The sequence below is a fragment of the Diorhabda sublineata genome, chromosome 1 (assembly GCF_026230105.1).
Source record: "Diorhabda sublineata isolate icDioSubl1.1 chromosome 1, icDioSubl1.1, whole genome shotgun sequence".
Lineage (NCBI taxonomy): Eukaryota > Metazoa > Arthropoda > Insecta > Coleoptera > Chrysomelidae > Diorhabda > Diorhabda sublineata.
Genome location: NC_079474.1, coordinates 17,023,751 through 17,038,616, shown reverse-complemented (window position 1 = coordinate 17,038,616; position 14,866 = coordinate 17,023,751). Strand labels below are relative to the sequence as shown.

Sequence of the window (14,866 nt, the reverse complement as noted above, 5' to 3'; positions counted from 1 at the left end):
GCACCGGTAACAGTCACTGCTTGACCAGCATCGTTTTCAAAAAAATGGTGCGAGGAAAATTGCATCGTTTGAGTGTACAAATTAAGCAAAAACAGCCGCATTTGACTAAGAAGAAAATGCACCAGCTCACACATCCGATATTGCATTGGCCAAAATTAATGAATTAAAATTTGAATGGCTACTTCATGCACCCTATTCGACAGGTTTAGCCCTCTCTGATTATTTTATGTTCCCGGATTTTAGAAAATAGTTCGGTAGTCGTCGACTTTTGCTTTCGGAGTCGGTTCAACACGTGCACTTCACTTAGCTAACTGTCGAGTGGACTTCGGTGTGAAATTTTAGAGCCATTGAGATATATATAAGAATTCATTACAAAACAGCTCCGAACAATGCTCAGAATCATCAATTCGTTGTTCATTTTGGTCAATTGTGAGCTCACCACTTTGAAATGAGCTTTTGCACACCCAAATGTACATCGACGAATTGTCCAACTCGTTCTTTTGATATATTCACAGTCTTAGCTGAACTGATGTCTCTTTGGGGCATCCACTTGACTTTCCTGGGGCAAAGTCCGAATAATATTTATCAAATCGAGCTGTGGCTTCAATAGTATTTTCTCGTCGAAAATCGATGCTTTACGAAATTTCCTTTTTCCCATTTTTTCAAACTAACAAAAGTTGTTTTACTCAAAATAGTTCGACAGCTGTCAAATTCATACACCTTTCTGTCGAAAGGTAGTTTCATAGAAATTTAACACAAGTAACGCCATCCATGTAACCATCTACGAACTTTTTATCCAACCTTATATTCAGTTCCGGACGATAAATAATCAAAATAAATTAGGAAATTTGAATGCACGGATCATTGATTTCACTTTCCGAATATTGGAAAAAATTCTATAAAACCCTTTTATAACAATGAATAAAGGGTAGAAAAAACCATATTTTGTGTAATTCGATGAAAAAAATAAAAACAGGGGAGAACAACCCTTATGTTAATGATCTTTTGGGATTATCGGCAAACGAGGTAATTACTTGTACGATTTTTAGTTATTTTTTCAATGAAATCAAAAAACTTAAACCGTAAATGTTGAATTTTGAATAAATATTTTTAAATTATTTTCGAGAAATAACACCAATCAGTATAACATGTTCCACTACGACCTCCCCTTGAACAAAAATCAATAAAACTTGTTCTACTATCACAATCCCCCGTACATTTTACAATATAACTTGTTCCATTTTGACTATCCCCCGTACACCAATCAATATAACTTGTTCCACAACGAATTACCCCTGTACGTAGATGAATATAACCCATTCCGCAACAATCATCTCCTATTTATACGTTTCATGTCAAACACCCCCGGTAAAGTAATCAACATAGATATGGATAACCCCCGTATATTGATAAATATAATTCATCTCAAATACGTTTATCATTATTAGTTGTTCGATTTAGAAGAAACTGGATTCATTTAATTTATATACTATATTATATATATACCAAATGTTCCAAAACAATGAATAAAGAATAAAATAAAAATTGAAACGTGGATAGTTTGAAAATGATCAGAAAATATATAGTTTTCATAATATCGACTGCGCCATCTACTAACGAATAGCTATAGTTTGATGAAATACATACTATCACAATTTTTAGTCATCATTTAGAGTGAAAATATCAAGATTATGAATTTAACGAAAAATTGAAACTATTTTATGGAACAGTTTCAAAAACACAGAAGGTCGTGAAAAAATGTGAGACAGAAACAGTGATATCTAAAAATAATAATACGAGAAGAAAACAGGAATCTTCGGTAATAATAACTGCGCCATCTATGAATAGTTTAATGCGAGTTTCTACTGAAAATATTATAGGTCCTAACTTATTTTACCAAAATACTATCATATACTGAATGACTCCAAAAATCTATAAGAAAAGTAGAGCTTTAAATATGCTCAAAAAAGTAAGATTATTATAAGGAAATAAAGTAATCGAAAGTTCCCCATCTAGTAACGTTTAATGCGACTTCGTATTGAACATTTCGCCATTATTAACCCAAATTGGATGACAAAAAAATGGTGAAAACTCTGAAAATAATAATAAAAACAAAATAGAAGTAAGACAATTACCAAAAAATACAGAAATTTCCTGTAATATTGATTGCGCCATCTATTAACTAAAAAACAAAGTTTAATGCAACTTCGTACTGAACATATCGGCATTTTTAATCCAAATTTATAACAAAAAGATACTTTATTATAAAGGATGACCAAAAAATGGTCAAAACTCTGAAAATGATAATAAAAACGAAATAGAAATGAGACAATTACCAAAATATACTGCTGAACATTTCACCATTTTTAATCCAAATTCATAACAAAAAAAAGCCGTATTATACAGAATGACCTAAAAATGTTTAAAACTAGGAAATAATCTTAAAAATGGAATAAAAGACAATTACCACAAAAAAAACAGAAATTTCCTGTACTACCGATTGCGCCATCTATTAATTAATGAACAAATTATAATGAGATTTTATTCTGAAAATTAATCAAGTCATTGCTAAAAATTTCGCCATTTGTGTGCTAAACTTATAATAAAGATAATTCATTATACAGAATGTACCAGAAACGTATAAAAAAATATAGAGAGCTAAAAAGATAGAAGAATCATACGAAAAAAGGAAATTTTCGGTATCAAGAAATTCTCCATCTATAAACATGTAAACAAAGTTTAATGCAACGGAAAACGCAGCCATTTTTTGTCCAAAATTATTGTAAAAAAACGAATTTCCACAAATATGTATGAAACGCATGAACAAATAAAAATGATAATAACATTCAAAAGAAAAGCAAGAAAATCAATAGAAAATACAAAAGTTTGTCATAATAGCAAGTGCGCCATCTATTAACCAATGAACAAAGTTTAAGTATTAAAAATTTCGCCATTTTTGATCCAAAATTTTAATAGCAAAATACTGTATTATACAGAATGTTTTAAAAAATGTACGAAAAAAACTTTGAGATTTTAAAATATTGAGAATAATGGAATAAAATCTTGGAGAATTACAAGAAAAAACGGAAATTTATGTTAATGAGACGTGCACCATCTATTAACGAATTAATAAAGTTTGCGGTCACTTCCTACAGAAAATTCCGCCAAAATGTATCCTAATTTATTTCAACACAATTATACCAATTGTCCAAAAACAAATACAACTCTAGAAATAACAATAAAAGAGAGTGAGAGAATCATTATAAATAACGTGAATTTTGGGGAATAGGTGTGCGCCATCTATTAACCAATAAACAAGCTAAAAGCGACTTCGTTTTTTTACCCAAAAATGTCTGAATTGTATGAGAAATGTATAAAAATATAATAAAAAAAGAAGTAAAAAAAATGGGACATATTTCATAATATCGGTGGGTTTATCTTATAACCAAAATTTGATAAAAATACATAGTTTAGCTATTTTTAGTCATTTTTGAGTGAAAATGGAATCAAAATTCTATACCAAGGAGAAAATCAAAAAAAGTGTATTTCAACTGGTACTTTTGAATAATCAAATCAATGTATTTATCAAAGTTGTTATTATTTAAAAAAAATCTAAATTGAATTTCACCATTTTTAGTCCAAACTTATAATAATAAAATACTATATTATACAGAATGCCCCAAAAAAATGAAAGAGAAAACCGTAGACAAATGAAAATTATAACAAAAATTTAAAAAAAAAGACATCTGAAACTTACCGATAATTTCATATTCAAAATATCAATAACGGGTGCCAATCGATTTGACAGAATCACGTATTCGCAATTATTAGCCCCTTCGGGACCCCCGCAAGCGATCTGCCACAAATTACAACAAATAATGAGCGTTCTACAACAAAAATAAATAAATAATAATAATAAACAAAAATTATTCGATAATTGAACAAACTCACTTTACGGATATAGAACTATTACCATCTAGTCCTAAAGTTAATAGTTTCCCCAAAACGGCGAAACCACCGACACTTTGAAACATCAGAAGATCATTTTTCACTCCTTTACTCAACAATCTCGTCAATTCGTTCAATATTCTATCTAACTGGCTAGTAGTCGCCGGAGAAAGCCCCAAACTAGCTTGATTAGTTATAGAACCAATAGTGTTTATACTACGATTCAAACTACGTTTATTTGTACCTAAAAAAATTGAAAACGAAGAATTAATGATTACAACAAGTATCGGAAACAATAGAAAAATAAATAAGAAGTATAAATACCATCGGTGACGTTAGGTTTGTATTTAGTTTCGTATTCAGCTCCTTTGATCGCCATCCTCTGTCTAATTTTCTTACAACGTTTCCTATAAGTTTTTCCACGTTCTTTCGCAGCTACCGCTTTGGGATCTTCTTTTTCTTCGGGCGCTTCCACTATTTGTTTAACGTTATATTGCTCCACGTCACCCGGTGACAGATTCGCTTTATTTACCGCTTCCTGGTGCATCCTACCTCTTAGATGACTTATCAAATATACTTCAGATTTTATCTGTAATTGAAAAAAAATTGTAATTTTTTACTATCACTTCAAGGAATGGGAAAATCATTCGATTTCAGTGACTTTTTCCTAACATTCTTGTTTTTACTATAAAAATTACCAATTGGGAAAAAAATCAAAATTTTAATTATTTATAGGGTCTCAAATGTTCATGTAAACGCTCTTTTTCACGTTGGTATTATTTATATCTTTTTTACAAGTAATCAATGGAAGTTTTTTTATTTTTTTCTTCTTAATTTCAAATGAAAAACAAATAAATGAAAAAATTATATAAAAATGAGATACTCCATGGTTTTCCATCTTAAAATAATAATCCTGTTTCTCATATTGTCTTTGTTTGATAATGTTTTGTCCAATAATCATCATTCATAGTTAGATCATACAAAAACTTATAAGGTTAGGTTAAGTTAGGTTAGGTTTGATTAGATTTGGTTAAGTTTGGTTAGATTCTGTTAGGTTAGGTTAGATTTGGTTTGGTTAAGTTAGATTCAGTTAAATTAAGTTCAATGAATAATGTCAAAATCATACGGTCGAGTTAATGTGATTGATATGATCAACATAAGTCTAATCTTGTTAGGTTAGATTTAAAATAAGTACCATTACATTAGATTGGGTTTAGAATAAGTTTGGTTAAATTAGGTTAGGTCAAGTTTGGCTAGCTTAAATTAAGTTCAAAATAAGTATGATTACATTAGGTCTAGAATAAGTAGGGTTAAGTTGGGTTTGAAATAAGTACGATTACGTCAGATTAGGTTTGGAATAAGTGTGATTAGACTAGTTTAGATTAGATTTAAAATGATAACTTCAGGTTAAGTTCAGAATAAAAAAGTTGAAGTTAGGTTAGGCTAAAAACAAGTACGATTACATTAGATTAGGTTTAAAATAAGTACGGTTAAGTTAGATTGGGTCAAGTTAAGCTAGCTTAAATTGAGTTCAAAATGAGTACGATTTCATTAGATTAGGTTCATAATAAGTAGGGTTGAGCTGGGCTAGTTTAAGTTGACTTTAAAATAAGTACGGTTAAGTTAGGCTAGCTTAAATTAAGTCAAAATAAGTACAAATACATGAGATTAGGTTCAGATTAAGTAGAGTTAAGTTGGGCTAGTTCAGGTTAAGTTCAAAATAAGTACTCCTACATTAGCTTAGGTTTAGAATAATCACGGTTAAGCTAAGTTATGACAAGTTAGGCTAGCTTAAATTGAGTTCAAAATAAGTACGATTACATTAGATTAGATTCAGATTAAGTAGAGTTGAGTTGGGCTAGTTTAAGTTGTGTTTAAAATAAGTACAATTACATTAGATTAGGTTTAGAATAAGTACGGTTAAGTTAAATTATGTCAAGCTAGACTAGCTTAAATTGTGTTCAAAATAAGTACGATTTCATTAGATTAGGTTAATAATAAGTAGGGTTGAGTTGGGCTAGTTTAAGTTGAATTTAAAATAAGTACGCTTACATTAGATAAGGTTTAGAATAAGTACGCTTAAATTAAGTTATGTCAAGTTAAACTTAAATTGGGTTTAAAATAAGTACGATTACATTAGATTAGGTGCAAATTAAGTAGGGTTAAATTAGGTTAAGTTGAGTTTAAAATGAGTATGATTACGACAGATTAGGTTAGGTGAGGTTAGGTTTAAAATAATTGTGATTAGATAGGTTAAATTTAAAATAATTACTCAAGGTTAAGTTCAGAATAAGTACGGTTAAGTTAGGTTAGGTTCAGAATAATTATAGTTAGACCAAGTTAGGTTAAGTTTAGAAAAAGACGGATAACGATAGATTAGTATAGGCGAGGTTAGGTTCAAAATAAGTATAATCTAACTACGTGTATAAGTGTAATGTGAGATTATCAGAGAAAAAAAGTTGATTTTAAAAATTTCATTTGTGAAAAATTGATAAACAAAAATTGGTATATAATTTTTTTAAATGGTCGTTTTTTTGTAAAGATTAACAAAAAAAATACGAAAATTTCATTTACCTGCAAAAAAATATAAACGATTATATTTTGTATATAATCGTTTATATTTTTGTTTGTCAACGACGGCATTCAAAAGCAAATGAAAGCTTTCAATGACATATTTTCAAAATTTTGTATCGTAAATTCCAAATTTCAAGCAAAAAATCATCAAAATCGTACGACTTTTCAAATTTGTACGAGGTGATAGTAAAAAATTACGAAAAAAAGCGGCTATATACTTACTAGTACGTTACAGACCGAGCACATTTTCTGAGTAGCGTACGGTACCATATTAGGCGCTTGATTATCCTCGTTCTGACTCCTATGTATCGATAATTCCAAAGCCTTTTGTCTGATCTGTTCCATATTTTCGTCGTGTCTCCTTTTCGTATCTTCGTGTTTCTGTTCTATGCGTTTCTGTAATTCCTGAGTCGAAGCTAATTGTTTTTCGTGTAAAGCAGACAAACGTTCCTGGAAAAAAATAAACAAAATCATTTAATAAACGATTAAATCGCACCACCGACGACTCACTTCTCTATCTCTAGCTTTCTCTCTGGCCAGTTCCTGTCGTTCCCTTTCTCTTTGTTGTTGTTGTTGCCCTATCCTTTCGTCTCTTTGTCTTCGTTCGTCTTGCATTCTATCCAATCTTTCTAATCGTTCGCGTTCCAATGCTTTTCTTCTTTCTTCGACGGCCGCTTCTTTGGCGGCTTTTTCTTCTTGTCGTTTACGCCTGTCCTCTTGGATACCGCGTATTCTACCTCGTTGTTCTCGGCAGGATTGTAAATAATCGTGTCTGAAAATAAAAAAAAAAAACGATTATTGTCTTTAATCGAATTCGAATCGTGGAAAACGAACCTTTTATTTTGAGCTTCGAGTTCGTTGATAAAGGCTATCTCTTTCAATTTCTCCTCTTCGTCGTGCGCTTTCTTTATAATATCCTTTATGTGTCTTTTACGATTCATAGCTGCTTTTTGTAATCTGAAACGATACAAATCGAATATTTTCTCATTCTTCGTTTCGATTTAGATCTCACCTCATCTCCATTCTCTTTCTTTTGTCTTCTATCAATTGTAATTTAGCTGCTTTAACGTCTTCGACTCGAGCTAACAACGCTTGCAGCTTCTGCGTCTTCTCTTGCTGCAAATCCTGTCGCCTTTGTTGGGCTTTGGCTTGTTTCGCTTGATATCTACGGACGGTTTCGGCTAAGCTTCGTCTACGAGCCGGATTCGATAATTTCTGATGGAGTTCTAAAGCTCTACCAGGATGACGTGCCGATAGAGCTTCTAAAGCTGCCAAAGTATCGATGCGTTCGCTCCAAGACATTTCTATAAATAATATTGGAACAATATTCGTTAGTACAACTATTTGATTTAGTATAATACCCGCTAGCATCGGTTCGTATCTTGCTTCCAATGACATTTCATCGTCTTGGAGAATGGTGACGTCTTGTTCGGTATCGTCATCGTTATCACCCTGTAACTCGTCACCGTCCGTTTCTGTACCGTCGGTTTCGGTATCGACTTCGATTTCTAGACCTTGAAGATGTTCGATTTCTTTCGTTAGACGATCTTCTTCTTCTGAAAGTTGTTTCGCTTTCATACGGTGTTCTTCTTCGGTTGCCAATTCTTCTTGCATATCCTGTAAATTAAACCCTCAATTTCTGAAACCTTTGGTTACATACAAACAGAATACCGCTACACCAACACTTACAATTATATTGCCTGGTCTTTCAAACCGTATATGAACCAGCAAAAGACTCGAAGGACCAGTTAATTCGAATGAAAAAAAATAATCAAGAAAAATGTCAAAAGTGATATAAAACATTGAATAAACTTCAATCAAAATCACCTGGATAGTAAATGGAAAGTACTTCACTTTTATTTTACTTGCAAATTCATCGAAATGACGCTTATTCCATCTCAAAACTTGTCACTTATATCAAGCAACAACAATATCTCATTTTATATTCTGACACTCATAACATTGACAAGAAGTCGCTTATATCGTTACAAAATCCATCACTTCCAATCAATAAATATTTTAGCAAAACCTTCCCTTTAACTTTTCAAAACATATGGTTTATATCATTGAACAACACGTCGCTTATATCAACATCATGACGCTTATATTGTTTTGAAAATCTGACACTTATATCAAACGTCAATATTTTCGTAGATATCCTCTATACCTTCTCATAACATAACAGTGAACAATACGTCGCTCTTATGGTTTTATAAACTTGTCACTTGCTCGTATCAATTTGTAATATGTCGCTAATATCATAAAACAATAGGCCACTTATGACTTTTTTCATGTAATGTAACATTATATTTCTTGTACCCCTAGACAGCATGTCGCTTATTGTATACTGTAGCCTAACACTTATATAAATTGAAATGGTGTCGCTTATATAACTTTGTATCTTGTCACATATTCCATACAACAACACATCGCTTATATAGTTCTAAGCAAATTTGGTATTACTTATATTTTGAAGGATGTCACTTATATCAATAGATGATTTGCGTCGCTTAAATCACTTTAAATCTTGTCACATATATCACACAATTAGTCACTTATTAAAGTTTGAAACAAATTTCGTATTACTAATTTACAGTTCTGAATAAATTTCTTATCACGAATATTTTTAAATGTGTCGCTAAATAGATGATTTACATTGCTTATATCACTTTAAATCTTGTCACACAAATCACACAACAATTAGTCGCGTATATAGTTTGAAAAAAATTTCGTATTATTTATATTTTGTGTGTGTCGCTTATATCAAGAGTAAAGTACATCGCTTATATCACTTTGAATCTTGTCACGCTTATCGCACAATAAAACGTTGCTTATAAATAGTTTTGAACAAATTTTCGTATTACTAATATTTTGAAAGGTGTCGCTTATATCAATAGTAAAGTGAGTCGCTTATATCACTTTAAATCTTGTCACGCTTATCATGCTATAAAACGTCGCTCATACAGTTCTGAATAAATTTCTTATCACTAATATTTTTAAATGTATCGCTCAATAGATGATTTACATTGCTTATATCACTTTAAATCTTGTCACACAAATCACACAACAATTAGTCACGTATATAGTTTGAAAAAACTTTCGTATTATTAATATTTTGAAGTGTGTCGCTTAAATCAAGAGTAAAGTACGTCGCTTATATCACTTTAAATCTTGTCACGCTTATCGCACAATAAAACGTTGCTTATAAATAGTTTTGAACAAATTTTCGTATTACTAATATTTTGAAAGGTGTCGCTTATATCAATAGTAAAGTGAGTCGCTTATATCACTTTAAATCTTGTCACGCATATTATGCAATAAAACGTCGCTTATATAGTTTTGAACAAATTTCGTACTATTAATATTTTGAAGTGTCACTTATATCACCAATTGTCACTTATCTCAATATGTTATTAAAATAACTCACCTTTAGTCTCATCTCGTCGTCAGTTTCCGAATCTACGTCCGAAATTTTCTTCTGTTCCCTTTCCACGGTCCTCTTGATCTGCATATTGGTCTTGTTTTTTTCTTGAATGATGTCGTTTTGATTGAAGGGCGCCTTAACCGTTATTTTACTGACGGTCGTATTAGATCTTTTTAAAATATTTTTGTTAGCGTCGCCGCTAGCGTTTTCCGCGTTATTTTTAAGCGATTTCAACGAATTGAGATTTTCCTTGACGCACTTTTCGATGGATTTTTGAGGTTTCGACGCATCCGAACATTCGGGGAGGAGGGCGAGAGCGGGTAGACTAGCCGTCGCACTAACCTAAGAAAAATGACGATAATAATAGTATACGAGGCGTGATACGAAAATACCTGCACTTACTTGATGAAATCTCTTCGCCCACGATAGGGAGTTGTTAGAATTTCTCGCTTTACCGCCGTTCTTGAATCTCGATCTTCCTTTGACGGTTAACCAACCGTCGGCCGGTTTTTTAACGTTTTCGTTATTTAGAGTCTCCGAAGAACTCGCTATGCTATTACTACTATTCGTATTAGCGGTACTCCTTTCTTGATTGACCAAAGTTTCCGCCGAACTAGCGTATTCGTCCAAAGAAAGTGATTTGGTCAACTGATCTTTACTTAAAGTCGTTTTACTCTTTTGTAAAACCGTACAAGGATTCGATACATGAGTTTTTTGCGGTTGAGACGGTCTCGGCGTTGGTTTTGTATAATTCCTTGACGTAAAATTGGAATTTTTCATATCGCTAACTGTCTTGCTGCGAGCAAGAACGTTAACTTCCGGTTTAGTTGATCGTGGATTTGGAATAGGTCGCGAAGAGTAGGATTTTGTCGTCGGTTTTGACGTCATTGAATTCCTAGAGATAATATTTTATAGTGATATCTGTTTTTAGAGCGAAATCACACATTCATACAAATTTTCACCTCAATTTCAAAATAAATGTTCATTCAAAGTCATGATCACATATCACGAAGTAACATATTACCTATAATATTTTATAACCCATCACTTGATGTTATATGTCGCTCCTAACTACTAAATTATGTCGCTTATATAATTTTAAAGCTTGTCACTTATATACTTAGATAAATATGTCGCCTATTATTTAATTTTACGTCCGTATCGTATAAGTATATCGCTTATATCAATTCAAAACTTGTCACTTCAATAATTACTGAATTATGTCGCTTATATAATTTTTCAAAGCTTGTCACTTATATTCTTAGAAAAATATGTCGCTTCATATATAATTTTATGTTCGAATCGTAAAAGTATGTCGCTGACATCAATTCAAAAATTGTCACTTCAATAATTACTGAATTATGTCGCTTATATAATTTTTCAAAGCTTGTCACTTATATTCTTAGAAAAATATGTCGCTTCATATATAATTTTATGTTCGAATCGTAAAAGTATGTCGCTGACATCAATTCAAAAAAAATTGTCACTTCAATAATTATTGAATTATGTCGCTCATATAACTTCAAACTTGTCACTTATACAAATTTGTATTATATATATATATATATATATATATATATATATATATATATATATATATATATATATATCAAAAGTATTTGACACTTCGAATAATATTTTGCTTATATAATTTCAAACCTGTTACTTTTATCAAAAAGGATTATAGGACATTTTAATCTAATTTCCAGAAACAGGCATTTCCTATAATTAAAACAAAATACTTAAATTTTATATCACTTTAAACCAATCACTTATACCGTGCAGAAAGAAAGATTGAAGCATGTCTTTTATATTATTGCAGCAATTTCTTGCTGGCATGAGTAACTTCAAAACCTATCACTTATATCAAGGTAGCAATATGTCGCTTTTATCAAGATAAAAACTAATATGTAGTTTTTTATATATGTAATTTAGATTATAAGCCATTTTTATAGCCATAATAAAGCCTGCCTCTTATATACTAAAGGCAATATATCACTTCAAACTTGTCACTTATACAAATGTGTCACTTATACCCTACATAGACTTAAAAAAATGCCTTGCATACTACTGGGACAATATATCTCTTATATCACTTCAAACCAGTCACTTATACCATACAAAAATAAATATTGAAGCATGCCTCTCACATTATTGTAACTATCAGTCACTTATTTTTTACCTTTTGCTTATATCAGGAAGTATACTTCTCATATTAATTTGGTACTTATACTAAATGTTGCTTATACTGTCTCTGATACCTTTTATTGCTTTTAAATGATAAAATATTTAGAAGCAGCAAAATTGATATTTACCTAATAGTGTTACTGCTCCTCACATTTGTTTCTACTTTAGTTCTTGGTGGTACAATTTTAGCTGAAGCACTTTTGGTTAAAGCTGTTGAATAAGCGGCTCTTACAACAGGAGGTTGTTTCGCAGGTTTTACTTCTGGTTTACTACCCTTTGAACGCTTATCAGCTTCCTTATCTTTCTTTTCTAATTCTCTATCTTTCTTATCATGTTCTCTTTTCTCTGGTTCTTTAGTTTCTTCTTCAGTTTGACAATCCCTGTTTACTTTCACGACGTTTCTTCTAATAGGTAATTTGGGGAAATCTTCATCAGTGCAGGTGCTTTTTTCTGCACTCTTTACACCCACTTTACGTAGGGTATCGTAAGTTCGTTGATCTTCGCTTGGGGAATCTAAATGTTTTTTAGTCACATCTTGGGATTCCTTGAGGTTTAACTCCAAATTGTTCTTCTTTAACTGATTTTCACTAGTGTTGTTGTCTGTGATGGTTTTTTCTTCATCTTTGACTGTTTTTTTGGTGGGTGTTTTAGTATTTGTTCTTGTAGTTTCCTGTTTTGTTTTTGATTGAGAGCTTTTATCAGATTTTACACCTGATGTTTTTACATTTGTTTTTGGGGTAGATTTGATTCTGTTTTCTGTTTTTATCGGTTCTGGTTTTTTCTTTGTTGTCTCTGGTTTTTTGACATTTCCATTAAATTTCTGTTCAACTTCTAAATTCTCAGCTATGGAATCTTCTTCAATAACTAATTTTTCTTTCAATGGAACAGTTTCATTAATTATCTCACTTATAACTTGTACAGTTGTCGTTAGATTATCATTTTTTTTATCAAAACTGTCCTTTTCGTCTTTCTTATCCTTATCATTTACTTCATCTACTTTATTTTCAACTTTTTCATCAACTCCAACTACTTGGGAAGTCACCAAAGGTTGTCCTTCGATTATTGGTAAATCTATTGTTGGTAAAGGACTAGTAGGACAAGAATTCGAGGATTTTGTTTTATTTTGTAACAATTTAGGACTAATTTTTCCTGAAGAAACATTAGGGCTGTTCCTACCAGATGCTAAAACGTAAAAAAAATTAATAAACCTTCAAATAAAAACATTCTTTATACCTAAACATGGTGAAGATTTACCAGATCTGCACGTTTTTGTCAAATTAGTCTTACAAATATCCCAAGTTAAGGATGTAGGTCTTTGTAAAGCAGGAGTATTTTCGTAATCCCATTTTAACCTAAACCAATCGGCTAAAGCAGAAAAATCTCGTAAATAATTTTCCAAAACTAAAAGCACTTCTTGACATTCATTAAGGCTCTCATGACTTTCAACTGTGCTGTAAATATCCGCGATCTAAAGATAAAATTATGTTATGCACAATAAGTTAATTTAATCTATGTTTTTACTAACTGATCTTTGTAAATTTCCAAAAAGCAAAGCCCAATATCGAGCTCTGAACTCAGATCTTTTGTCTCTTCCTGTAGAAGCCGAACGTACACGAGCCCCTGTTCTAGATCTTATATTCGATGACTTTGAATTGGCGTCAGTATTAGTTCTAGGAGAAAAAGGTGGTTTTCTTGCTACTTTACCTTAAACAATGTATAGAAAAACAACCATCAATTACAAGTGGTTGCTAAATATAAATAATTACGTATAAATCTTAATTCAAAAACAAATACTAGATAGAAATAAAATCTTGAGAATAAACATACTTCTAAATTCCTCTTTAGCAGCTGAAATATTGAATGTTAATAAATTCCTAGCTTCTCTGCCCTGTTCTTGTACCAATAATCGCACTTGCTCCATTTTTTATTTCTATTAAAAATGTCTCAATTTAAATATTTTCGATACAAAGGAGCATCTTTCAAAAACGGATTTTGTTTTTGTTTCTGATGCATTGACAGTGACAGATTTAAATGCGCTGTCATTGGTGGAATTTGGAAAATTCATTTATCATAAAACATTTACAGGAAAATGTACTTAATTTTAACATTTTCTAATAGAAGGCGCTATCGACGTCTTGACTTTGTTAACTTTTTCACAAAAAATTATGTTACAGCAAAAATAAGGATGGTGAAGAGAAGGAAAAAAAATTTTCGTGGAAATGTATTAAATAAAGTTGGCGCTACATTAGAATCAGGGTAAATTTCTTTTAGGTAATATTTACTACGTTATATTGTATAACGGCAATCTTCAAAAATTTCAATAATGAACTGCTTGAGTGGAAAACGATATATTTTTTTTTATTTCGTCATACTTCAGTTCATCTACAATTGCTTTTTAACTATTCTCTTATAATTTCCCAATAGTACGTACACTTTTTACAAACTTTATCAAAATATATTGATAAAGACTGAAATATATCTAAGCGTCAACTTTTTATCTATTATTTCGAACTGATTTTTCATCCAAAGGGACTTAAAAACAAAACAAATTATCACGAAAAAATATAAATAGGTCTAAGAAGTGAAGAACTGAAGAAAATTAAACATTTTTACGGGAGTGGGCAAAAGAAGACTGTGGAAAAGGGACATAACCTCTATCTTTTAAAATGAGTTTTCTCTAGAATCAACAAAGTCAATACACAAAAATAACAATATAGAACTGTTTGCATTATA

The 14,866-nt window shown here is 31.2% G+C and overlaps 1 protein-coding gene across 2 annotated transcripts in view; it reads right to left on the bottom strand.

Moving 5' to 3' along the window:
- The window catches only part of LOC130444626 (S phase cyclin A-associated protein in the endoplasmic reticulum), a 73,751-nt gene extending 59,574 nt beyond the window's left edge, over positions 1 to 14,177 (bottom strand). For both annotated transcript variants that reach the window (XM_056779875.1, XM_056779883.1), the window contains exons 1-14: positions 13,961 to 14,177; positions 13,659 to 13,837; positions 13,367 to 13,601; positions 12,262 to 13,315; positions 10,349 to 10,841; positions 9,950 to 10,288; positions 7,884 to 8,139; positions 7,535 to 7,826; positions 7,357 to 7,479; positions 7,033 to 7,294; positions 6,745 to 6,972; positions 4,273 to 4,537; positions 3,952 to 4,192; positions 3,758 to 3,887 (exon numbers count right to left, since the gene is read on the bottom strand). In XM_056779875.1, the coding sequence (XP_056635853.1) occupies positions 3,758 to 3,887; positions 3,952 to 4,192; positions 4,273 to 4,537; positions 6,745 to 6,972; positions 7,033 to 7,294; positions 7,357 to 7,479; positions 7,535 to 7,826; positions 7,884 to 8,139; positions 9,950 to 10,288; positions 10,349 to 10,841; positions 12,262 to 13,315; positions 13,367 to 13,601; positions 13,659 to 13,837; positions 13,961 to 14,054 (4,191 nt within the window). In that variant the 5' untranslated portion in view covers positions 14,055 to 14,177. The remainder of the gene's footprint in view (positions 1 to 3,757; positions 3,888 to 3,951; positions 4,193 to 4,272; positions 4,538 to 6,744; positions 6,973 to 7,032; positions 7,295 to 7,356; positions 7,480 to 7,534; positions 7,827 to 7,883; positions 8,140 to 9,949; positions 10,289 to 10,348; positions 10,842 to 12,261; positions 13,316 to 13,366; positions 13,602 to 13,658; positions 13,838 to 13,960) is intronic.
- Between the last annotated feature and the right edge of the window lie 689 nt (positions 14,178 to 14,866).